General features: G+C 39.2%; 1 protein-coding gene across 4 annotated transcripts in view; it reads left to right on the top strand.

Annotated features, from left to right (window-relative positions):
• Window positions 1-25291, top strand: part of SRGAP1 (SLIT-ROBO Rho GTPase activating protein 1) — a 284751-nt gene that overhangs the window by 175962 nt on the left and 83498 nt on the right. For all 4 annotated transcript variants that reach the window (XM_058742151.1, XM_058742150.1, XM_058742152.1 and 1 more), the window contains exons 5-6: window positions 15588-15770; window positions 16228-16356. In XM_058742151.1, coding sequence (XP_058598134.1) covers window positions 15588-15770; window positions 16228-16356 — 312 coding nt within the window. The remainder of the gene's footprint in view (window positions 1-15587; window positions 15771-16227; window positions 16357-25291) is intronic.

The raw sequence follows: 25291 nt of genomic DNA, 5'->3' as shown, positions 1-25291 counted from the left end.
GAATTTTCATTTTCTCTCTGAGATTTGAGATTTAGTTATGCTTGGCACTTATGAACTACAAATAAGACTGTCTTCTAAAAGCAGTAAGTGTTATGAAGTGGCCAAAAAAAAAAAGAAGAATGTGTTATACGAGGGTGCCTAGGTGGCTCAGTCGGTTAAGCGCTGACTTTGGCTCAGGTCATGATCTTGCAGTTCGTGGGTTCCGGCCCCACATTGCGCTCTGTGCTAACAGCAGGAGCCTGCTTTGGATTCTTTATCTCCCTCTCTGCCCCTCCCCCTTCTCATGCTCTGTCATTCTATCAAAAATAAAATAAAAACATTAAAAAAATTTTTAAAAAGAATGTGTTATACTGAGAATCCTTCTGAAAGAGTGTTTTATTTAAACAATTACATTCTGAAATACAGTATTACGACTTCTCAGCAGTTACAGTGCTTAGTAACTAACATCTTAATCAGACTGTCAAAAAGCTTCCTTGCACAGATTAAGGCCTCTCACCTTCCTTCTTTGTTCTTCCCCCTACCCGGCACCTTTTTTTTTTTTTTTTTTTTTTTTTTTTTATAAATGAAATGAGAAGTACATACTAAATTTGAGGCACAGGGTATGTGTCAAATTCCAACCCATTTTTCATCGAAAGAAAAGGATTCTACATCAGTCTTTTCCATTTTAGTTGATGCTGGAATTCTCAGGATTATAGGGCTTTCATTTTATGATTCCAAGTGTCTTGTGTCCTCAGTTTAAATATTTAACGTACTAAACCTTGTAACTTAAATGTCTAACACACACGTGTAATATTGTAGCCGCAGTGTTGGGGTGCAAGAGCTTCTGGCTCTGGGGGTCCGAGAAGACCAGCGTCAGCCACTTGCCACTAACAAAATCAAAAGACTGAGAGACTGAGAGGTGGTGAAACAAGAAAGGAATTTATTTCAGTGCGGCCAACACCTGGAAGATGGCGGACTGACCTCTCAAAGCCTGTTTCCAAAGTGCCCAGAGTTTACATAAGGTTTACATAAGGAAAATGTGAGGCAGAGGTGGGTGGGTATGTGCAGTGGGCAGTGCGGGTCAAATCCATCCTTGCCTTGGGGTCGATCACCAGTAGGGTCTTGCTGGCTCAGGGCAGCCCTTATTGCTTGAGGGGATAGTTTCACTTCCCATCAGGGAATGCTGTGCTCTTAGGGCCTTCCACCTGAGCCAAGAGGCTGGTTGGAAAGGAGAGCCCAGCTAGCAAGTTTGAGGTCAAAATGAAAGCAGCTGAAGTCCTCTTGCAATGTTGAAGACATGTGAAACATTTTCCTGAAAAGAATTAAGTATCTAATATTGCAGGAGACTTTGAAATTCTCATAAATTCTTTGGTCTTTCATTTTACATCTGCCTTCCCCCTCATCATTGCCAACTACTTTAAACTTTCCCCTTTTTCACTTCTGCCACTGTGCCCAGGGTGGCCCTGGTTAATAAGTATTCCAGTGCCAACTCTTGGGTATTTTTTTCAGGAGATTGAACTTGTATTTCACTCCCTCTAAAGACTGTATGAAAACCCCTTTTGAAACAAGGGCTTTCTGCATGACCTTCTCCATCACTGACTCTCTCTGTTGACTTACTGGGCAAGGATTAAGTCTCTTTGCAGGTCCGTTTCTTTGATCCATAAAACAAAGACCATCCCTCTGCACTCAGCCTCTCAGGTATGAGAATAAACAAGTGAGCCTCAGTGGGGCTGAGGCCATTGTGGACTTAAAGGATATGAAAGAAAGGTGTTTCATTAATTGTAACAGCATCCATTAAGCACTCACTGTGTGTCACTTATCACTGCAAGTGTTTGACATGTACTCATTCATTTTATCTCCACAATAGCCTTACAGGTCCTATTCTTATTTCCAATTAGAGGCAAGGAAACATGCTAAAAGGCAAAACGTAGATTTGAACCCAGGTGTTCTGGTGCCTGAGTTTAACCATTTATACTGGTGAGAGATGGAATGGGTGGTCTTTTAAGACCACACTCTCCTTCCTCAGACAGTGGCGTGGATGCTTAGCAAATATGTGGAGGACGGCTGTGACCTGTAATGTCCTAGGATTTATGGAGTTATTCGACATTTGTCCCAAGTCTTAGGGCCTATTCCCTGTCTCTAAATCCGTTAAAGGGAAAGCGCTAAAAGCGTTGTTGCCTTTTGCTCTAAAGTTATTATATAGGATCATCTCTACAGGGCCTTTCAACAAATACAGAGGTCCTGGAAATGCATTGATGATAAGCATGCCGCCTTGTCACCGATGAGCTAGACTAGGGAGATAGTTCCATATATGGTGTTGGACGCTGGACTAGATAGAGACGGGTCTTCACAGCTCTGTGCAAAGCCCAGAGTCACTCTGGGAGCTTCCTGGAGACCATGACACCTGTTTTTAGTGATAAGGGAAGGGTGGGAAGGGTGTTCCAAAAAGCATTTAGCACATGAGTGAAGCACAGATGTGTGAAACCACAGTTACCTGTGCAGAGAACTCCATGCACTTGAATATTACCAGAGTATTAGCAATCATCGAGGTAAAAATAAAAGGAGTTAGTAAGTTGGACTTCTTAAAAAATCCCCTGCCCTTACCACACTCCTTTTACCCCACTATACATGAAGTACTTGAGAGATAAGAAAGGAAAATATCCTTAGTAAAATCAGAATTTCTTAAATAAAGTGACATTCATTTCGTGGTAGAAATCTCTGATAATTGTGAAGTAGGCAGATACTATACCACATTAATTGCTCTCATGAAAAATTACTCTTAGGCAGTAATGAACCGGTATCAATCAATAGAGAATAAAATGTAATTGGATTTCTAGTAATGGAATGTAATGGAATCAAATAGGACAAGGCCTATTTGTGGTACATAGTAGGGGGCTCAAGAAATGTTTGCTGAACGTGACTGTTCATCGAGAGTTCATAAACAAAACCAATAACCCCTGTCTATGACTCAAAGACTTAAATTAGAAACTGCCTCTAGTGACTGCTACAGCAGAGCTAGGCGAGATTAAGATTAATAAATACAGGTCACTCTTGTTACAAATAGAAACATTTTCTTTTTAATAAGGCATAAAATAATTTATCTTCTTTAGGATAAATTTGTCATTTTTTATTAAAAGTTTTTATTAAAGCAGCACAATCTTGTGAAAATAATCATTTATATTGCCACCTTAAGATTACCGTTAAATTTAGCATTTTGAAAAAGATGACTAATGCTCTGCTTTAACTTAAAAATTATAATCAAAAATGAAAGCTTGTGGCAAATCTGTGTATCACCCCCACACCTATCAAAGAGTTCTCGGGTTTTCCTCCTTGGTGAGCACTTGATGATTGATCACGAATCAGCTTGGGAGCTAATTAAAGTCACTAGAGTGATAGATATCCTGGTATAAGGTTCATCAGTATAATGGTGTGTTAGACTATGTGGGCATTGTTCATTTCTAGATGTTTTCTGTGCAACAGAGCAGATGACTTACAGCCTCAGAGCCCAGGAGGAATCTTACATTCGCAGCATAGCATGGTATACTGCTTGCCTCAGATCAACAGAAGCAGAAGAAAATAATTAGTATAATTTGTTGTCACACCGGCTTTTCCTTTTGGTTAAAATGTATCTGCCATTTACCTGGACACTGAAAAAAGTCAATTCCTCTAGCTGCTGAGAAGTATCTTATATACATACACACACACTCAAATCATAAATTCTTATGATATTTAGCTGTCACAAGGCTAATACCCGAAATCATGAACTCACAGAATTTTAGAGTTGGAGAAGGCTTGGGGGATCCTGTGGTCCAGTCGCCCCTTTCACAAAAGGTGAGAAAGCTGTAGGCCAGCGGAGATGAGTGGTCTTGCCAGCGGGTCACGCTGGTGGGCATGGCAGCTTGAGGGCTCACCCCCTTGGAAATCTAAGACATGAGTGCCCCTTCCCCTAACAGGGGCTCTGGAAGCTAGAGAGGAAAACAGTTTCCAACAGAAAACAAAAACATGAATGAAAGTGTGGATTCTGTTTTCGTCTAGACTGCTAAATGCCATCCTATATCATTCCTCTGACCTTCATCAAATACTCTCCTTTTAGAGGGACATATTAAAATCCTTTTGGAAAGAAGACTTCTAGTTACATGATCAGTTTTTCCTTCTGTGATTTGGACTCCAGTGTGCACTTGTTCTCTCATTCCACACTTATCAAGGTGTTGGAGAGGTTCAGTTTGATCATCCCCCTAATTTTGGTTATGTAGGGAGACCTCATGTTGTCAGCTCTAATAGGTGAGACCTGCACTGAGGGTCAGAAGGGCTGAGGTCACAGAGCTGTTTTGTAGCAAAGCTAAGACCAAAAGCCAGATTTTTTGGATTTCATAGACCTAAGCTCTTCGTTGAAATAGTGCTCTATATAATTACTCCTGAAACAAAATCTTTAACATGACACTGAACGTAATAGAATTATTTTTTAAACATTTTCATTAGCCATAGTTCCTCCCTTTGCGTATATGTATTCTCTGTTCTTCCTTTTGTTTATCCTCTGCATTTCTCTTGCCCTGTCTTTTGGTTGGTTGGCAGTCCCTAGCCCGCAGGGTCCAGAGTCACAGACAATGCCTTTTGTTCAAAGAATTTGTTTGGATTATAAGTATAATTTGATGATAAATTCAGACTGGTATACTGATTTCATTTCACTGGAGCCACAGCATACCCAAGTTTTCCTTGATAAAAAAAAAAAAAACAAAACAAAAAAACAGCATCTCAGGGCGCCTGGGTGGCTCAGTCGGTTAAGTGTCCAACTCTTAATTTCAGCTTAGGTCATGATCTCATGATTGTGCAGTCGAGACCTGCATGGCGCAGTGAGCATAGAGCCTGCTTAAGATTCTTCCCCTCTCCCTCCACCCCTCCCCACCTCGCGCATGAACACTCTCCCTCTCTCTCAGAAAAAAAAGACAGCATCTCATACTATTTAATTGTTAATCTTGATTTATTTGCTCATTCTAGAGTTTTGCTGAAATTCTTAACATATACATACATAAATGGAAATATCATCAATTTCCTTCCCTTTACCTCTATCAGAATGATAATCTTTCCAGTCTGGAGAAATAATTACATGTTTTTACAATAGTCTGTGATGGGGCGCCTGGGTGGCTCAGTCAGTTAAGCGTCTGACTTCAGCTCACGTCATGATCTCATGGTTAATGGGTTGGAGCTTCCGCGTCGGGCTCTGTGCTGACAGCTCAGAGCCTGGGGCTCCAGGCTTTGGATTCTGTGTCTCCTTCTCCTTCTGCCCCTCCCCCCCATCTATCTGTCTGTCTCTCTCCCTCTCTTTCTCTCAAAAATACATTTAAAAAAACATGAAAATAACCTGTGATAATTTTTCAAGCATCAGTAACTGATATTTACTGTGCACTTATTATAAGTCATGCTTTTTGTGCTCTTTACATGTGTAAACATGTTTAATACTTCCAACTACCCTACACGTGCAGTGAGTAAGAATGTTAGGCTGGTTTTACAGTGAGGAAGTTGAGGCACAGAAGGGTTAAGTTACTTCCCCAAGATCACATAGTAAATTAAGTGCAGGAGCAGGATTCAAACCCAGGCAGTCTGTTCTGTGAGTCTGACCTCTAACCATCAGTATACTCTGTCTCAAAGTGAGTTCTCCCTGTTATTTTGCAAATATAATTGAATTTTGTAAATTCTGCTTTCATAGACCCATGGAGAAGCATATCAGCCTAGAAAGAGGAGATGATTTGTAAGAGTTCATCATCATGACCATCTTACAGATCACTCAGTACCTCAGAGATCAGCAACTTTTCCAGCCCTGATGCCACGAATAAGAAGAAAAACGCAGTGACAAAGAGCTCAGTCAGTTCAGTGTCTGACTCTTGATTTTGGATCTCATGGTTCCTGAGTTCAAGCCCCACATTGGGCTCCATGCTGACAGTGCAGAGCCTTCTTGGGATATTCATTCATTCTCTCTCTCTCTCTCCCTCTCTCTCCACCCTCTCCCCACCCCCCTTCTCTCTCTGCCCCTCCCCACTCACACTCTTTCTCTAAATAAATAAATGAATAAACTTTAAAAAAGTGACAAGTGTCACTCATAGGACTTAAGTGAGAGGTAGAGGTTGAGGGTAGGAACTAAGAGATCCATTCTAGGTATTGACTGAGCAGCATTAATATAGAGGTTTGGCTTCAACTGTCTTTACATTCTTCTTTTCTTTGTTTTTTTTTAAATTAAAAAACATTTTTTTAAGGTTTATTCATTTTTCAGAGACAGAGCGTGAGTGGGGGAGGGGCAGAGAGAGAGGGAGACACAGAATCTGAAACAGGCTCCAGGCTCTGAGCTGTCAGCACAGGGCCCGACGCGGGGCCTGAACTCACGGACGGCAAGATCATGACCTGAGCTGAAGTCGGACACTTAACCAACTGAGCCACCCAGGTGCCCTTGTTTTTGTTTTTTGTTTTTTGTTTTTTAAGTAAACTGTATGCCCAAAGTGGGGCTTGAAACTCATGACCCTGAGACTGAGTCGCATCCTCTACCAATGGAGCCAGCCAGGCACCCCCATCCTTACATTCTTTATATAAATAAAATATGTACATCCCCCTCTACTTTTCCCCTTACAGTAGCTCTCAGACTTAAATGTAAACTGATTAAAAAGAAGCCTAGGTGGGAATGCAAACTGGTGCAGCTACTCTGGAAAACAATATGGAGTTTCCTCAACCCAGCAATTGTCGTACCTGACGACCCAGCAATTGCACAACTAGGTATTTATCCAAAGAATATAGGAGTGCTGATTTCAAGGGGCACACGCACCCCAGTGTTTATAACAACACTATCAACAGTAGCCAAAGTATGGAAAGAGCCCAAATGTCCATTGACTGATAAATGGATGAAGAAGATGTGGTATATACATGCAATAGAATAATACTAGGCAATCAAAAAGACTGAAATCTTGCCATTTGCAACAACGTGGATGGAACTAGAGGGTATTATGCCAAGCAAAAGTAGAGAAAGACTTCACTTGTGTGGAATTTAAGATACAGAACAAATGAACATAAGGGAAGGAAAGCAAAAATAATATAAAAACAGGGAGGGGGACAAAACACAAGAGACTCTTATATAGAGAGAACAAACTGAAAGTTGCTGGAGGGGTTGTGAGTGGGGGGATGGGCTAAATGGGCAAGGGGCATTAAGGAGGACACTTGTTGGGATGAGCCCTAAGTGTTATATGTAGGGGATGAATCACTGCATTCTACTCCTGAAATCATCGCATTCTGTGCTAACTTGGATGTAAATTAAAAAACAAAACAAAACAAAAACAGTTAACCAGCTTGTGGCCAACCTGGTTTCCTTTCTATCTGTCCATCCACTTCCCTTACTCCTAAATTCCTTTAAAGCAAATTCCAGGCATCTATTTCATGTGTAAATATTTTGGTATGTGTATCTAAAACACCATACCATTATCACCCCTAAATTTTTATAATTCTTTAATAGCTATAGATATGCAGTCAATGTTCTGATGTCCAGTTGTCATAGAAATCCATATTTTAAAAAGTTTGTTTGTATCAGGGCTCAAGATCTCCACGTTGCAATTGGTGGATAGACCTTTAAATCACCTTTACCCTCAAGGGGGTCCCTGTAGAGAATAGGGACCCCATCTCTCTCTCTCTTTTTTTTTTTCCTTGAAATGTTTTTGTTAAGCTGGATTTTTAATCCTTTAGAGTTTTCCAGAGTCTGCATTTTGCTGATTGCAGCTCCCACTGTGGTTTAACATGTTCTTCTGTTCTCTCAATCTCCAGAGTAGTTGACTCTTTTTTTCTTTTTCCTATTCCTTACTGTTTGTTTGCTGCACATTGTACTAAAGTAGAAAAATAAACATTTCTTATGGTTATGTATGGATATGGGGGGGAGGGAAGGAAGAAGCCTAGGAATCTTTCTCCCCCCTATTGCCCATTGGCCTACCCTGAAGTCACAACTTTGTCTTCCCACTGAGTAGAGATTGTGTCTCATCTCTGGTCTGAAAGCCTAGCACAGTGCCTGACTTACGATACTCAATAGCTATTCAGAGGATTAATAAATGCAGATCAATATACTTTGCTTCCTGAAACCTGGACTAATATCCATGCAATTTTATAGTAACTGTCAGCATACGTTGAAAGGGTGCTAATTATGGGATGTACGTTATAGAAAGGCTAGAAGCCTTTTCAAAGTGTGAATTCACGTCATGAGTGTTATGAACATGTGAGTGTCTATGCCGGCAACTCCTAGGCACTCCTTATTGGTATGTTAGTTATTAAGAGGTTTTGATTAGCCTAGGTCTCCACAATGAAATACCAGGAAAGGCCTCCATCTGGTCTGCTTTGCCTTTTCAAGGCGGTGGCCTGTATCTCTTTGCTTAGAGCCTGAATATGAAGCAAGGCAATCTGGCCCCAGAGCCTGCACACTCACTTCTATGTCAGAACATAGAAACCGTCAAGAATGAGAACTGTCCACTCTGGGCTGCCTGGATGGCTCAGTAGGTTGAGCGTCTGACTTCAGCTCAGGTCATGATGTCACAGTTCATGAGTTCGAGCCCCACATCAGGCTTGCTGCTGTCAGCCTGTCAGCGCAGAGCCAGTGTCCTATCTTCTGTCCCCCTCTCTCTGCCCCTCTCCTGCTTGCATTCTCTCAAAAAATAAGTATTTAGAAAACAAAACAAAAAACTATCCACTCTGTTATGTGCTTCCCTGCATTCTATCATTTAATCCCCATTTTACCTCAGGGGGGAGCTAGGGCCCAAGGAAGTTAAGAAACTTGCTGGCTAGTAAATGGTAGCACAGGAGCTCGGATCCAGTGGGGCCTGGCTCCAGAGACTATTCAACAGCAAGGTTGGCTCAGGATTCTAAAGAGCAAGAGGACTTGAAGTTGCAGGTGGAAGGATCCTGGCATGCACTGTTAATGAGTGCTCTCTTAAAGGTACTTCCTGACCTCTGCCCCTGTCTGAAATAAGCCCCCAGAGACACAGCTTGGCCAAGCAGAGGCCATAACCTCCACTGAGGTTGCACAGCCCCCGGAAGGGCCAGATTCCCTGCAACACAGCCGCTGGGGCTCAGCATAGGGTGGCCCGGGGGTCCTTCATTCCCGATGCACTCAAGAACTTGCTGGGAGACAACAGGAATGGGCTTCCGAGGCTGTGGCCCTAACTTGGTGGTTTTGTTGGTCTGGCACTTGCAGAAGCTCCGTTACAATTAGAGCCTTCTTGTATATTGATTGTAGAAAAGAGACCTTTATCTTAGGATGTTAAGGAAACTCCAAAAATGTAGTTTCTCAGAAGAGAAACTAACCGTCCATTAGTAATTGATGGATTTAGTAAACCAGCAGGCTATGTATGGAATTAGGAAATATTGTCACTAACATACTGCTTTTCATTTCCTCTCACCCCAGCCACCATGCCTGTCTTTTTTCAGGGGCCATGAACCCCAAACGCTCACTATATTTCACAGTGATTTAGAGCTATTTATCATCTCATTAGTCCAATCCCAGGGATTTTATTGGCAGTGCTATTTAGGATGCTGGAGATGGAGAAGAATAATGCCGGGTACATACTAGGTATTTGGTAAATATTTGTTAAGTGAACAAATGAATGGACAAGCTGACTATAGAATGGCTTTCTGCCCTTCATTTGTTTCTCACCAAATGCCTATTTTACTCTCACTGTATAAAAGCAATATTAAGAATCCAAAAGTGCCTAGGACACTGTTGGTGCCCTAGCTAAAGTTAGGTCCATGATACTGGGTGGGTACATAGATGTCTGTGACACATGGCAGAGGGTCAGAAGTGCTATCAATAAGAAGGTCCTGGCAGTTGGAAGAACAAGATGGCCATGGCTGGGGAACCAGGGAACACATAGCAGTAGGTGAAATCTGAGCTTGCCTTAGAGGATGAGTCAAAAGGTTAGGTCGAGGTGCTGGGGGAGGATATGGCAGGCAGTGGGATTGGCTTGGGAGGAGACCACAGTGGCAGGAAAGTGTGCACATTCTGAGGAGGGAGCTTTAAGTGATTGACTCAGAATAGTGTACAGAGTGGTACTTGGGCTGGTGTTAGGACTACACTGGGAGGTCCTCCATGTGGAAGGAGACAGGACAAGTCTGAGAAAAGGTCACAGAGAGTGAGAAAAGAGAAAAGGCCCTATAACTGTTATCCTAGATTCTCTTTCTTTCCATTCCTCCTGTTTTATGCTAAATGAGGTTACTTCACACCCCACACCATCTTGCATATCTTCATGAGATTATTGCTGAAATACTGCTTTGATCATGCTATTTATAGCTCTGTGGATTCATGAACCCCTAGAGTCCATTTAAAACTTTTTGGTTAAGGTTTCAAGGCTCTCCTAATCTGGCCTGTGACAACTTCTGCATTCTTATCCTCTGGCTCCCTCACCCAATCATCCACTTTTCAAGCCCTTCCCTAAATCCCCTCCTTGAAGTCATAATTTACTTATGTCCACCTTACCTACATACCTTTACCCTTACCCCACATACCTTTGCTGGTACTATCCTTCCAGCTTGAATGTCTTCTCCCTTCATCCATGTCCATCAGAATCTCCAAGCCCCATTTTTTAATCTCCAAAAATTTAAACTCTTAGAGGAAGGAAACCAAGGGATGCCTGGGTGGCTTAGTTGGTTGAGCATCCAACCTTGGTTCAGGTCATGATCTCACGGTTCATGAATTTGAGCCCCACGTTAGGCTCTCTGTTGTCAGCACAGAGCCCACTTTGGACCCTCTGTCCACCTCTCTCTGCCTCTACTCCATGTGCATGCATGCACTGTCTCTCAAAAATAAATAAACATTAAAAAAAAAAAGAAGTAGGAAACCAAATCTTTAAAGTTACAGGCATCGTTGCCTTATGGATAATAAGCACCAAGCAAATAGTGAATGAATAATTATCTGTCAGCCCTACTTTTCCACTATTCCTAAATATAACCAAGAATAGCTCTATCCCCCAGGTAAAGAGGACTTCCATTTGTACAGTGTTTTAGAGTTACCAAAGTTTACAACATAGCAGTCTGGAACACCAAATCTGGAATCAGACTGTCAAGGTCTCAACTGTTGCTGCCACTTGCCAGCTGTGTGACCTTGGGCAAGTTAATTAACCTTTCTTTGCCTTTCTTGTGTCTTCTGTATAACAGAGAGAATAAATGTACATACCTCCTAAGTGTTTTTACAAAAACTAAATAAGCTATTATTTATAAAATGCTCAGAATGGTGTCTGGCACATAGGAAGCATTACATAATGCTTCTTCCCTAAATATATGCATTTTACACATATATGTTAATGGTGTATATTATATATGTACACAGACATATTGTAAGTACTCAGTAAAGTTTGTTACACACACACACACACACACACACACACACACACACCTAGGAACACACAATTGAGTGTCCACAATGACCTTGTAAGGTGAGCAGAAGTGTAAAATAAATTCCCTGTACCTGGTAACTGGTAGATCCATTCCCGGAACCATGTCTCCTCACTTCTGTGCCACAAGTCGGAAAGTAATAAAGCCTTAATCCACCGATCCTCTCCAAACACGTGGCTACTTTTCAGATACATTCATGACCCTAAATATTAAAATTTACCATAGATATTTTAATTATTTTGACTTAAAGTACAAGAGGAGTGTAGGATACATTGTATGACTCTGTCAATAAGGAAAAAAAATATTAATAGCTTCTGTGCAAAAGTTTTTGCATAGGATTTCACAAGTGCAAAGAAATCCATGATATGGTCACTTTCTGTTTGACGATACTCTTCTACAGTTAAGAAAAGATGGATTAGGAGAGGTAAATTGAGTGTGTTCAACGGAGAATTATGCAGGAGGTTTTAGTAGAGAAGAATTCACAGAGGAAAATATGTTATTGGAGTACATTTAAATGGTATATGACTATCATGTCATTTGGTATGCAAATACCTGTGTTTGCATGAAGCTTATGGAGAAGCTATTATTTTCTTTGCAGTATGTGTAAAAAAAAAAAGGCACCTTTGAAAAATAAAAGCTTTCTTCTACTTCTTTGAAAAAGAGAAAACTGTCTTATTTTATTTTAAATACAAAACACATTTAACTGCTGCCAACAGCTTACATTTTAAATAATGCAGTTTGTACTTGCATTCATTATCTGCAATTAGAGTTCTAAAAAGCTTTTAGTGTTTTTCTCCCCAACTTTTAAAATTCATTCATTGTCATTGCTAACATTTTAGAAAATAGTGGAAACCCTGAGTCACATTGGAAAACTGAACAAAGAAATTTCCTTCTGGAAATTACCATCAAACTAGGTAGAAAACCCTCAGCTATTGTACTGAACCACATTATGATGGGATATTTACACCCTTTTCTTGCTAGCCTTAGGTCAAGAATGTTTTCCTTTTTGGGGCTTCTTGGTGGCTCACTCAGTTAAGCCTCTGACTCTTCATTTTGGCACAGGTCACGATCTTATGCTTTGTCTGATCAAGTCCCTCATCAGGCTCCACGCTGACAGTGGGGAGCCTGCTGGGGATTCTTGGTCTCTCGGTCTCTCTTTCCCCACACCCTCAAAATAAATAAATAAACATTTTTTTAAAAAAGAGAATGTTTTTCTTTTAACCCAGGCTAGTTTATAAGCATCACCATGCTGGCAGCCAGCTCAGTGTCCTTAGTTCATAAGGCTTAGTTTCTGCAAATCACTTGGTTACGCTGGTCCTCAGCATCTAAATAAAGAAAGAGTTCAAGTCTTTTCTTCAGGATGTTTTTAAAATAAATAATTCTCAGATACCCGGGGCTGTCTGGAATGCCTTTTCATCTATCTATGATGGAAGTCATATGTTCTCATTTCTTCCTGGGTATTAGCAAGAAGAATACAGTCAGCTAAGCAACTGTGTGTGTGTGTGTGTGTGTGTGTGTGTGTGTGTGTGTGTGTGTGTGTGTGTGAGAGAGAGAGAGAGAGAGAGATTTTTTTTTACCCTCTCTTTAAAGATGTAATTGGAACCAGGACCCAAATGGTGTGTGGGTTTGCTTCAGGCAGGGTATACAAACAGAGCCAAGCCTAGAAATGCAAGGTGTGTAGTAAATTCATTGACCTCGCTGTTTGCCCAGCTGTAGGGTCACTCCCTTTTCATTCCCCAGCTGCCCAGCTGCTTCTTAATGCTATTTTATTTTTCTTTTAAACTGGAGTAACCAACGAAACTTTTCCTGGGCAGGTTTGGTAATTACTAAATACAGACAACTTTGCAATTACACACAGCTCAGAGAAAGCTGCATGCTTTGTACTTTAGCCCTTACTTTGTTCTTGTTCAACAATGCCTGTAATGTGATTTGCTAGCTTACCTTCTTAAGGAAAGACATTATCAGATTTTATGAAAATAAGTAAAAACTCTTCATTAACCCCATGTTTTCCTTTTCAAAACGTCACCTTGGAAGTATGTATTAAGTTGAACCATAAGAAAGTGCTGACTTCCTACCTTCTATATAACCTACCGAAACAGCAACTTCATGTGCTTCAACCTAAGTAAATATGTTGCGGTGAGGCTTCCGGTTCCCAAACTATTTTAAGATTCATCTTTTGAGATGAAAAAAATATCAAGTTCCTTACTTCAAAATCTCTTTAGATCTCTTCTTAACAACTACATTTTAGTTATAAAGGTGGCTCTGAATAACTTCTGGTTATTCACGAATGAAATAAAATCTATTTTATGTGGATGCAAATTTGACATAATTTATGGAAAAGTGCCACCATGGATAATTGGGTGCTAAATTCTGGTATGTTCCTTGATACGTCCATGGCATTGGAGTCCTACTGTGATATGTTGTTTCTTTTAAGGAGTATAAATGTGCTTAAAGTCAACAAGTTTCAGAATTGGCCCAGACGTCTGACTCTACTTATAAATAGCAGATTGAAATTATATTGGAAAACTGTGATTTTTAGGTAAAATCTTTGAAAATCTGTGACTTTTATTCTGTATCTAAAAAAACAAGGATTATATACAGATATAATAGATACTATAAGAGTAAATATACTTATTTATTACTTGAGAAAATGTTTGTTAAGCATCTCTGTTTTCTAAATGCTTTGGAAAATAACTATGCAGATCACTTTTTTTCAGATTAGCAGAGTATTAAATAGGAAGTTTGTGTCAAAACTTCCAAAATGTGCAGATTGCCTAACTGTAATTCTCTGAAAATGTACCATAGGAAATATAGTTTTGTGCATAAATATTTCTGTAACTAATATAATCAAAATGTTTAAAGATTCAAATTTTATTTTAATAAAAATTTTAGTTGAGAATTGTGTAAGTTTACAACATACATGGAAAGGATACATTAAAAACTTTATTTTCTATATATTCCTAAAGTTATTAAAATGCAACTTAGGTGTATCATTTATAAAACAAGAAATAGGATACATATAAAGGGTTTCAGCACAGCTTTCTTTATAAAGCAAAAAGTTGAAATATCCTAAAATGTTCAACAATTGGAAATTAGTCAAGCTGTGTCCCAGTCATATTAAAAAATATTATACAGTCCTTAAAAATATTTTTAGAAGAACATTTAGTGTTATAGAAAAGTGTTCTGATCTGTCAAATGAAAAGAGGATATAGAAGAGTAAAAATTGTTAACACAGTATGGTACAAATGTTTTAAAAGGAGAAACGTGTCATTTTCAAGTAAAGAAGTGTGTGTGTCTGTGTGTTTTCATAGGAAAAAAACCCAAGTGGCTGGACCAAAAATCTTAACAGTGGTTATCTCTGTGTGCTTTTTATATTTTCTTTTTTGTGTCATATGTTTTCTGCATTGAACGTAAAGTATTACTTTGTGGTCAGAAAAACAATTATTTTTAACTATGTATGTACGAACTTTAATATTTCCATTTTGTATTTTGACAAGTAGATTTTATTTTTTTTTTTTTTTTCTTTTTTTTTTTTTTTTTTTTTTTTTTTTAAATTTTTTTTTCAACGTTTTTTATTTATTTTTGGGACAGAGAGAGACAGAGCATGAACAGGGGAGGGGCAGAGAGAGAGGGAGACACAGAATCGGAAACAGGCTCCAGGCTCCGAGCCATCAGCCCAGAGCCTGACGCGGGGCTCGAACTCACGGACCGCGAGATCGTGACCTGGCTGAAGTCGGACGCTTAACCGACTGCGCCACCCAGGCGCCCCTGACAAGTAGATTTTATACAAAAAAAACTGTTTAGTAAAATCTGTGCTAATTTGGAGTTTTTTATAATTCCAAGGTTGGGGTAAAATTTATCCATGAATAATGGTTTATTCTGCAGATTAATAATGCAGAGATTTTAGAGAACACTTTTAAGCTTAAGGGAACTTTTCAAGTGCACTGAAAGCATGTGTAAGACTCTGTAAATCACTTTTTCATCAAAGCCTATCCCCTAAGTGCCTCTTCCTGGCAGGTGAATTTGCATATTTCTCCTTGCTTTATGTAGACGCAATCGTCCATAATTCATCTGTTTGACTAGCAATCTGGCTCTCCCCCTGCCAGTTGGAAGGTGATATTTTTAACGTATTCCTCATATAATGGCTTCCATTCACTCTCTGAGTTATAGACAGGCACCTTGTAACAATTTGGGTCACATTTTCACAGGTGATGAAAACATACCATATGTATCATGCAGAGAGCATCAGTGCAGAGAGCAAGCTGAAAGAGGCTGAGAAACAAGAAGAAAAGCAAATTGGAAGATCCGGTGACCCGGTCTTTCATATTAGACTGGAAGAGAGACATCAGCGGCGAAGCTCTGTAAAGAAAATTGAGAAAATGAAAGAAAAAGTAAGTAAAAACATTACAGAGCCTTTCTGTCCTCACTTGAGGTGACAGTGCTAAGAACCTCATTGAGGTGACAGTTGCAGTAACTGATAGACACACATTATAAATTGTGAAATGACACACATTTCCTCCAACAGGAATGAAAAATGTTTAAAAAATATAAAAATCATGTAATAACAGCTGGACATCATTTAGTATTGAATGCCAAGTACTCAGTACACAACGTGGAGAACTTGAATATTAACAAAGAGATTTCATTGCAAATGGGCCTGAAGCTCAAATACATACTTGGGTACTTTTAGTTCTTTAAATCGGTTTCAAAATGTACTTTTCTCAGAGGACTTCAAAGTTCATTTGTATATGTAGAATACATTGTTCAAATTAATAGAAAGTCATGTATGTTTCTGTGACTAAGTGACTTTGTTCTCTTTCCCAATACCTGGACCTTCTTCATTTCCAGAGACAAGCAAAGTATTCGGAAAATAAGCTAAAATCAATTAAGGCACGGAATGAGTATCTCTTAACCCTTGAAGCAACCAATGCCTCGGTTTTCAAGTATTATATTCATGATCTTTCAGATTTAATTGACGTAAGTACTTGAAATTTTTATGTTTTCCATATTTTTTTTTAACTTTTTTGAACTTATTTATTTTTTTTTAGTGATCTCTACGCCCGTACGCCCAATGTGGGACTTGATCACTAACGAGAGTGATCACTCACTCTTTCAGGGTGCCTGGATGGCTCAGTTGGTTAAGTGTCTGACTCTCGAGTTTGGCTCGGGTCATGATCTCATGGTTTGTGAGTTTGAGCCCAGCATCAGGCTCTGCATCAGCACAGAGCCTGCTTGGGATTCTCTCTCTCCATCTCTCTCTCTGTCAAAATAAATAAATAAACTTAAAAAAAAAAAAAAAAAGACAGAGTCATTCACTCTTCCAACTGAGCCAGCCAGGCACTGCTATGTTTTCCATATTGAGATGTAATTAGCAATAACTGTGTTTTATTGATTCTGAAATACCGTCATTTCTGAAACCGGTGTTATTTTATGTAATACTTAGAAGGAAAAAATGCTGCCAGTTAAACTGTACATGTCGATTCTAAGATGCATGTGAAAAAGTGTGCATCCCAAAACCAATAGAAAGCAAATTATTAAGTTCTGTGAAGCTATGAATGCCTGGTAAACTCAGCTGGGAAGGGGACCTACTCATCTTTAAATTATGTGATGGCACAACCCTAAATGCATTTGTTGATTCCAAATACATTTCTTGGTTATTAGGGCGCCTGGGTGGGTCAGTTGGTTAAGCGTCCAACTTCGGCTCAAGTCATGATCTCATGGTTCATGGGTTTGAGCCCCGCATCGGGCTATGTGCTGACAGCTCAGAGCCTGGAGCCTGCTTCAGATTCCGTGTCTCCCTCTCTCTCTGTCCTTTACTTGCTCACACTCTGTCTCTCTCCTCCTGAAAAATAAATAAACATTAAAAAAAAAATACATTTCTTGGGCCCCACTATTGTGAGATGCTGAGGCTTTGACAAACATATACACTTGTTTTTCCTTTTTTAAGTTTTTATTTTAATTCAAGTTAATGTACAATATTCTATTAATTTAAAGTGTATGGTATTATGATTTAACGGTTCTGTACATCACTCTGTGCTCATTACAACAAGTGCATTCCTTAATTTCCATCACCTATTTTACCCATCCCCCACCCCCAAGCATATACACTTCTTCAGGAATGGAAAGTGGAAAATACAGATACTAAGCAAATGATGACACGCATGATAGCTTTGTTACTAGTTGTGGTAAATACTTTAAGCAAAATAGAGTGGACAGAAACCACGTTTATAAATTTATCTAATGCTATACTTTCCATCTGAGGATATGCTATGAAAAGCGGTAATGGGGCTCATTCCGAACCCTCTAAGTCTATATGCACTGTTAGGTTCATGCAGTGATTACTGCTGTGACTTCCCATCTGCATCATGCTTTCATTCAGAAAACCTGCGCTGAGTAGCACGGTCACTGTGCCAACACTGTAGGAGACCACAGAGGTGACACAGACAGAAATCCCAGTCTAAAAACACACATATCTGCAAATAAAAGAAAAAAAACGATGTCGTAAGAAAAGCACAGATGAACTGATAGAGGTTCACAGAGTTTCCTGCTGGGAACTTTATTCATGTGCTGCTTTGTATTGATTGAATTCAACAATTTAAAGATGATAAAAATTTTTCCTATGGCTCCTAGTAGATCTACAATAGGTTAAAGCAACTTTATTTATTTCAATTTAAGTCTCATGGAGTTGGCTATTTTAGAGCCACAGTTTGGGACTTCTGCAAAAAAAATTGCTAAGTAAGGGAATTATTTTTTTTAGTTTATTAACACTGATGTACTTTTTTTTATATATATATGAAGTTTGTTTATTTTGGGGAGTGAGCAAGCAGGAGAGGGGCAGACACCTTCGAGAGAGGGAGAGAAAGAGAATCCCAGGTGAGCTCTACACTGTCAGATGCTTAACCGACTGAGCCACCCAGGCACCCCTGATGTGCCTTTTCTTTTTTCAATTTGAGTCTAAAAACAGTTTTATCTCCTACTGTCATAATTTCTTTATACAGAACCCTTTAGTAATAAAACCAGGAAAAACTTTTTTCTCTTCCTTTCTTACAAGTATTTTAATCAAGTAATTAATTTTCTTATGGCACTCTCATGAAAGGATTTTTTTTTCTTCTAGACTTCTAGGTTTTCTGAATAAAAATGAATGATTTTATGGCCCCTGTTTTCAAACTTAGATTTGTAAGAATTCTGCAAAGTATATAGAATATAGAGCTAATTCTTTGTAACTACTCCACTTGCTTATTTTTTTGGTTTAGGGCTTATTTTTGGAGTACTTGGCTAGGCCCAAATGAGTTTAACGCAAGGAAAGGTCTCCATATATTGAAAAGTATTTCTTTAACACCTGCAGGGTACCAAGCACTCTTCTTGACAGCGGGGATCCAGCAATGAACAAAACAAAAGTCCCTGTCTTCATGGAGTTTATGTAGTCATTAAGGAGTCAGCTCATAAACATATTTACATGCACACACACATTATATAGTAGTGACAGTGCCATTAATAAAAACACCATCAGTCTACTTCTTTTGATGGTATTCCGGAAGAGCCTGGTATTTGAGCAGAGAAGTGAGCTGGAGAGCCCTATGCCTATATGGGGAAGGAATCCCTCATACAGAAGGACTGGTAAGGCTCAAGGTATAGAGGCAGTGACTTGTTTGGCAAGCTGAAGATGCTCAAGGAATAGCAAACAACGGAGTAAGTGAGGAGGAAGGTTCTGGAAGAGAATGTAGACAGAAACCCAATTACTTAGGGTCTTTTGGACAGGAAAAGGGGTTTAGATTGTGTTCTAAGTGTGGTGGGAAGCCATTGAAGGGTCTTACTCAGGGAAGTGACATCACGTAGTTGACATTTTAAAGAATCATTCTGGCATCTGGGTGGAAAGCAGACTGAGGCGGGTGAGGAAGACAAGAGTGAAAACAGCGAGCTGTATCTAGAGTCTTTTGCCATTGTCCAGGCTAGAGATGGTGCTGACTTGAACTGGCATAGTAGCAGTAAACCTGTGAGAAGTAGTTGGTTGGATTCAAAATATATTGAAAGTAGAGCTAGTAAGAATTTGATATAGTAGTTGGAAAGAAGGATAAACAGGACTCCAGGTTCAGGTCCTCAGTAACTAGGTTAACAATGGTGCTTTTTACTGAGTTGGGGACCCTGGAGAGAAGTGGGTTGAAGGGCAGGGAGCCCTAGTTCTGTTACATATAGTAAGATTGAGATAGCCATTGGCCATCTGTGTGGCGATGTGCGGTAGCATTCTCAGTACTATGGGCATGTATAGGACAGGATCAACATTTCAGGAAAGTCACATTCACTTGTGGGGAAATAGGTTCTACTTACATAAATGGGTTACAAAAAAGCTTAGGGTGGAAAGCTGCCACCACGGGGTGAAAAACGCCCAAGGTTAGCTACCGAGATATTGTAACGGGATCATGAGTACTTTCCATCTGACACCAATATACTATGGTACTTTGATCACAAACCCCACTTGCCCCCCAGACCCTTTGCTTCTTACACAAGTTAATGATTACTGTCTGATTGTTTTTTCCGTGTCCACGTGTGTAAGGTCTTGTTTTCTCATGTTCACCATGTGGGTAATATCTTGTGAGCTCAGTAAATACAGAGCCAAAACCCCTGTTCAGGGCTCTTGTCCCCAACCGGACATTAGCCTCTCGTATTCAATTCTGCATCCGCTTTCTTGAGGGACAGGAGAGAACTCCAGATTCAGTCTGCGACAGTCACTGTCGTGGATATTTATAGAGCTCTTAGTCTGTGACAGGCAGGTTTCTACACATAATCTCACCAATTCATCACAAACCTCATGAGGTAAATACTATTTTCTACATTTTATAGATTAAAGCATTGAGGCTTAGGCCAGATAGCTTATCGAAGGTTACACAGTTAGGAGGTATGATAGGCTTCAAACTCAGACATTTAACCTCCAAACTAATTAACTCTGATGTAAATAAGTAATGGTTAAATATATCAGGTAATTTTCAATTTTAAGAAAGGATGGACTTTTAAAAGATCAGCCTTGGGGCGCCTGGGTGGCTTGGTCGGTTGGGCGTCCGACTTCGGCTCAGGTCATGATCTCACGGTCCGTGAGTTCGAGCCCCGCGTCGGGCTGTGTGCTGACAGCTCAGAGCCTGGAGCCTATTTCAGATTCTGTGTCTCCCTCTTCTCTGCTCCTCACCTGTTCATGCTCTGTCTCTCTCTGTCTCAAAAATAAATAAACGTTAAAAAATTTTTTTTTTTAAAAATAAAAGATCAGCCTTAAATTTAAAATGTGAGTAATTCTCAGGGTGCCTGGCTTGCTCAGTTGGTTAACGCATCCAACTTCAACTCAGGTCATAATCTCACAGATCTTGGCTTTGAGCCCCACGTTGGGCTCTGCGCTGACAGTGCGGACAGAGCCTGCTTGGGATTCGTTCTCTCTCTCTCCCTCTCTCTCCCTCTCTCTCCCTCTCTCTCTTTCTTTCTCTCTCTGTCCCTCCCCCCCCACTTTCAAAAAATAATAAATTGTGAGTAATTCTCAAATAATACAACTTCATTATGAATTTTGAAAGAAATAAGAAATGGGTTTGTTGTCATATTCAATTGAAGTTGAATCCTCTCAGTAAAAATTATGCATTCATTGACTCATCTTTGAGGCAGAGTGTGAATGTATATGTTCCAAAATGGCTGCTTATTTTGTAGGAATGCAATTTGCATATATAGTGGTGATCCTAAAAACCATTAAGCTTGACCCTTACTGATGAAAAAGAAACAGAATGATTATTATGCAGAGGCATCTAGAATCCTTTATGCTTTGTGAGCTTATGTAGCAAAATCACTTTTATAGTGAGCTATCTAATAATTATTGGAAGAGTTGTGAATACCTCTAGTGAGGAAAAAGTCAAGACCTTTTTAATGCATAACATTTTATATATGAAATGACATGGAAGATGCTAAATGTATCTTTACTGAATCAAAGCATTGTAAATAATTAAGAATTCAAGTTGAGACCTTTTTTATATATTCCTCCCTTCATTCTATTTGTGTCAATAATATGTCTCTTCTCTTATTAATTTCCTATGCTAGACCATGATGAATGGATCTATTGGTATAAAACAGTCATACACATTTCCCATAGAACTTGTATTTTGAAACAGTCTCTTATTATTACAGAATTAGTACATGTACTTTGTAGAAAATTAGAAAAAATTACATGCAAAAATAGCATGATCACATTCTTACCACCCCAGATCATCACTGCTAAAATGTAGACTTTTTTTGTGTCCACATACACATTTTTATACCAGAAGAGTATGAAAGCATATTTTTTATACGGCTTTTTAGCCTACTTTTTTCAGTAATCTCCATCTATCCATTTCAGAAAATTTTCCGTTTAGGAAAATTTTAACTCCTCTAATGGCCAGACCATATTCCTAGACCCCCCCAAAAACATTTTATAGCTAGTGTGTCTAGCCTAGACCAAATTTAGGATCACGCATTGCATCTGGGTGATGTGTTCCTTTGGTTTTTGTTTTTTGTTTTTTTAATCTAACAAAGCCCCTATTGAGGAGACATGGACAGTTGTTCCTCAGAACACCTCAGCTTCTGGATTTGTGTCCATTCGTTATGGTGTCAGTTAACCTGTTTCTCTATTCCCTGCATTTCCTACAAAGTAAATGTTATATAAAGGCTTGATAAATTCAAGTTAAGCACTTTGCAGCAGATTACACTGTAGGTTATGTTGCTGTGTCTTACGTAGATACGTAACAACATCTGATTAAACCACCAGTAATGATGCTAAAATTGATCACTGGCTTGGGGTAACGTGACTCTGATGGCTCCATCAGAGTTAAGTGTTTTCCCCTTGCAACAAACAGGGTATTCTAAAACTTCTTGAATTTAGAGCCTGTTAATTTGGAAGTATACTTATTTTTGGTTAGCAAAATGCTTTTTTTTTTTAATTTTGAGAGAGAGTGCACAGAGGAAGTGGAGGGACAGAGAGAGAGAATCCCAAGCAGGCTCTGTGCTGCCAGTGCAGAGCCAAATCTTAGAACTCTGTCCCACAAGCTGTGAGATCACGACTTGAGCCAAGATCAAGAGTTATGCCCAGCCAACCGACTGAGCCAGCCAGGTGCCCCCAAAATGCTTCTTTAGAGTTCAAATTAATGACGTAAATGAAAGGGCCGCCTGGCTGGCTCAGTCGGAAGAGCATGCGATTCTTGACCTCATGGTTGTGCATTCGAGCCCCACATTGAATGTAGAGATTACTTAGGTAAATAAACCTTTAAAAAAGTGTTGTAAATTAAAGAATAACATATTTTTATGCACTTCAGATTAATCACTTTTCACATGTACTGTTTGAAACCGTATTCAATGGAATCCTCTTTTATTAATTACCACAGTTCTAAAAAATCTAATGTAACACTTTGATAGACTAGTTCAAGTCTTTTCTGTGTATTTGAAGATAATATAATGTTTTTTTACAAATATATTTAATAATTCCAATTTGTCTATTTTTTATAAACTTCACCTTTACCTACCACTGTTAGTTTGAATTAATATACCTTTGTCTCTGTCTCTCTGAGAAGTGGCTATCGATGTGGAAGCATTCTATTTCTAAGTAATAGCTATTGGATTTCTTCTGGAATTTATTTTTAATCTTAAATTCTCCGTTGTGCTTTGTTGCAATTATTAACTTAATTTTGTGATGAACTCTACCCTGCAAACAACACTTCTATAAATTTAGTATGTAAATGAACTTGATCAAATTCAAACTAACAATGTAAGCTATCAGACCTCTAAAGTTTATCGAAGGTAATATAATGAAGAAAATGATGGCTCAGTTGTTAACCAAGTATTAGTTCAGCTGGAAATATTTGAATCTAGTATACCAAACAAGGTTTAGACATTTGTGGGTACTGCAAATACAGTTATCTCTAGGGAGAAGGGATGAGGTGATTTAGGAGAGGAATTTGGAGACTTTAAAAGCAGTATATATGTTTCACACTTTTCCGTAAGTATGCCACATTTTATATTTAAAAAAAGAAAAAAGTAAAATATGATGAAAGCATGCCTTAAGTATTAATGTAAAGCATACCAATGCACTTATACTTTCCAGTCTTACAATATTATGATTTTTCTTTTCATAGAGCTCTGAGTAGTCTTCTTTTGTACAAAGCTTATCTACTGGGTAGTTGTGGTTTCTATTTCTGAGATCTTTAATGTGGAACAAAAATGCTCTGGATAGGGGCGCCTGGGTGGCGCAGTCGGTTAAGCGTCCGACTTCAGCCAGGTCACGATCTCGCGGTCCGTGAGTTCGAGCCCCGCGTCAGGCTCTGGGCTGATGGCTCGGAGCCTGGAGCCTGTTTCCGATTCTGTGTCTCCCTCTCTCTCTGCCCCTCCCCCGTTCATGCTCTGTCTCTCTCTGTCCCAAAAATAAATAAAAAACGTTGAAAAAAAAAAAATGCTCTGGATATTTAGTGTTTTCACAATGTTGCATTTGGCACAACTTTTGCCTAATTTGGTATCAATTTTGTTTACTCTTAAATCTTTTTTTTTTTAATTTTGTTAATGTTTATTATTTATTTTTGAAAGAGACAGAGCATGAGTAGGGGAGGGACTGAGAGAGAGAGACAGACAGACAGACAGAATCCAAGGCAGGCTCCAGGCTCTGAGCTATCAGCGTAGAGCTTGATGTGGGGCTCAAACCCATGAACCGTGAGATCACGACCAGAGCCAAAGTTGAACCCTTAGGTGTCACCCAGTCACCTATTATGCCACCCAGGCTCCTTTAATACCTATTTTAGTAGATTTATAATATTTAATAAATTTATAATAAATACAAATTGCACATATTTTACAATCGGCTGGGAAACATATAGATGAATTGTTGGAGAAAAAATGTACAAGAGTATTAAAGAGCACCTACTGGCTGTGTGTGTTCACAGTGGCCTTGGTCTTGGTCACTGTGCTTCGGAGCAGAAGTAGACAAACTTTTTCTGAAAGGGACTAGATAGTAAATACTTAAGGCCTTGTGAGTCATATGGTCTCTGTCGCAATTACCATAGTGCAAAAGCAGTCATAGATAAGTAAGCAGTTGGGTGTGGTTTTGTTGCAATCAAACTTTATTGACCACATCCAGCCCTTGGGCTAGATTTAATCCACTGGCCATAGCTTGCTGACCTATGATTGAGAGAATGAACTGTTAGTTAATCCAGAGTGTCACTTAAGCAGAAGACTGTTTAAGATGGTTTCTCCCCTGAAAGTCCTAAGTAAATTTTCGTTTGTAGAGTAACAATCTCTTAGCTTGAAATCAGGTAGCAAATGGAATATAGTTAATTTCACAACAATAAAGGATGTTTATTATGTTACTTTAAGCATAAATGTAAATTATAAGAAATATATTATAAATATTGTTATAAGGAACATATTGTAAATATTGGCCAAAGGAAATTTAATTGGTTTGGGAGAATAAAGGCATAATTATAAAGGAAAATAGATTGTAGTTTTATAAATAAAAGATTTCACATTTATGTGAAAGATTTCACATAATGATCATTAGTATCCCCAGCAATAAGTCCAAAAAAGACTGTAACTGGGGCACCTGGGTGGCTCATTCAGTTAAGCTTCTCCCACTTGGTTTCAGCTCCGGTCATGATCTTGTTTGTGGTCGTGGGATCAAGCCCCATGTCAGGCTTTACTCTGGGTGTGGAATGTGCATGGGATTCTCTCCCTCTCCCTCTGCTCCTCCCCTGCTTGCTCTTGTGCACGCACATGCACACACTCTCCTCTCTCTCTCTCTCAAAAAAAAAAAAAAACAAAACAAAACAAAAAAACAAGAAAACAAAAGACTGTAACTAATTCTGTTATAATTGGGATGCATTGCAGCCCAGAAGTAAAATCCTGCAGGCAACAAATATTTGTAATTGAATGT

This window comes from Neofelis nebulosa, chromosome 8, assembly GCF_028018385.1.
Source record: "Neofelis nebulosa isolate mNeoNeb1 chromosome 8, mNeoNeb1.pri, whole genome shotgun sequence".
Classification (NCBI taxonomy): Eukaryota; Metazoa; Chordata; class Mammalia; order Carnivora; family Felidae; genus Neofelis; species Neofelis nebulosa.
This window is presented reverse-complemented; position numbering and strand designations above follow the sequence as displayed.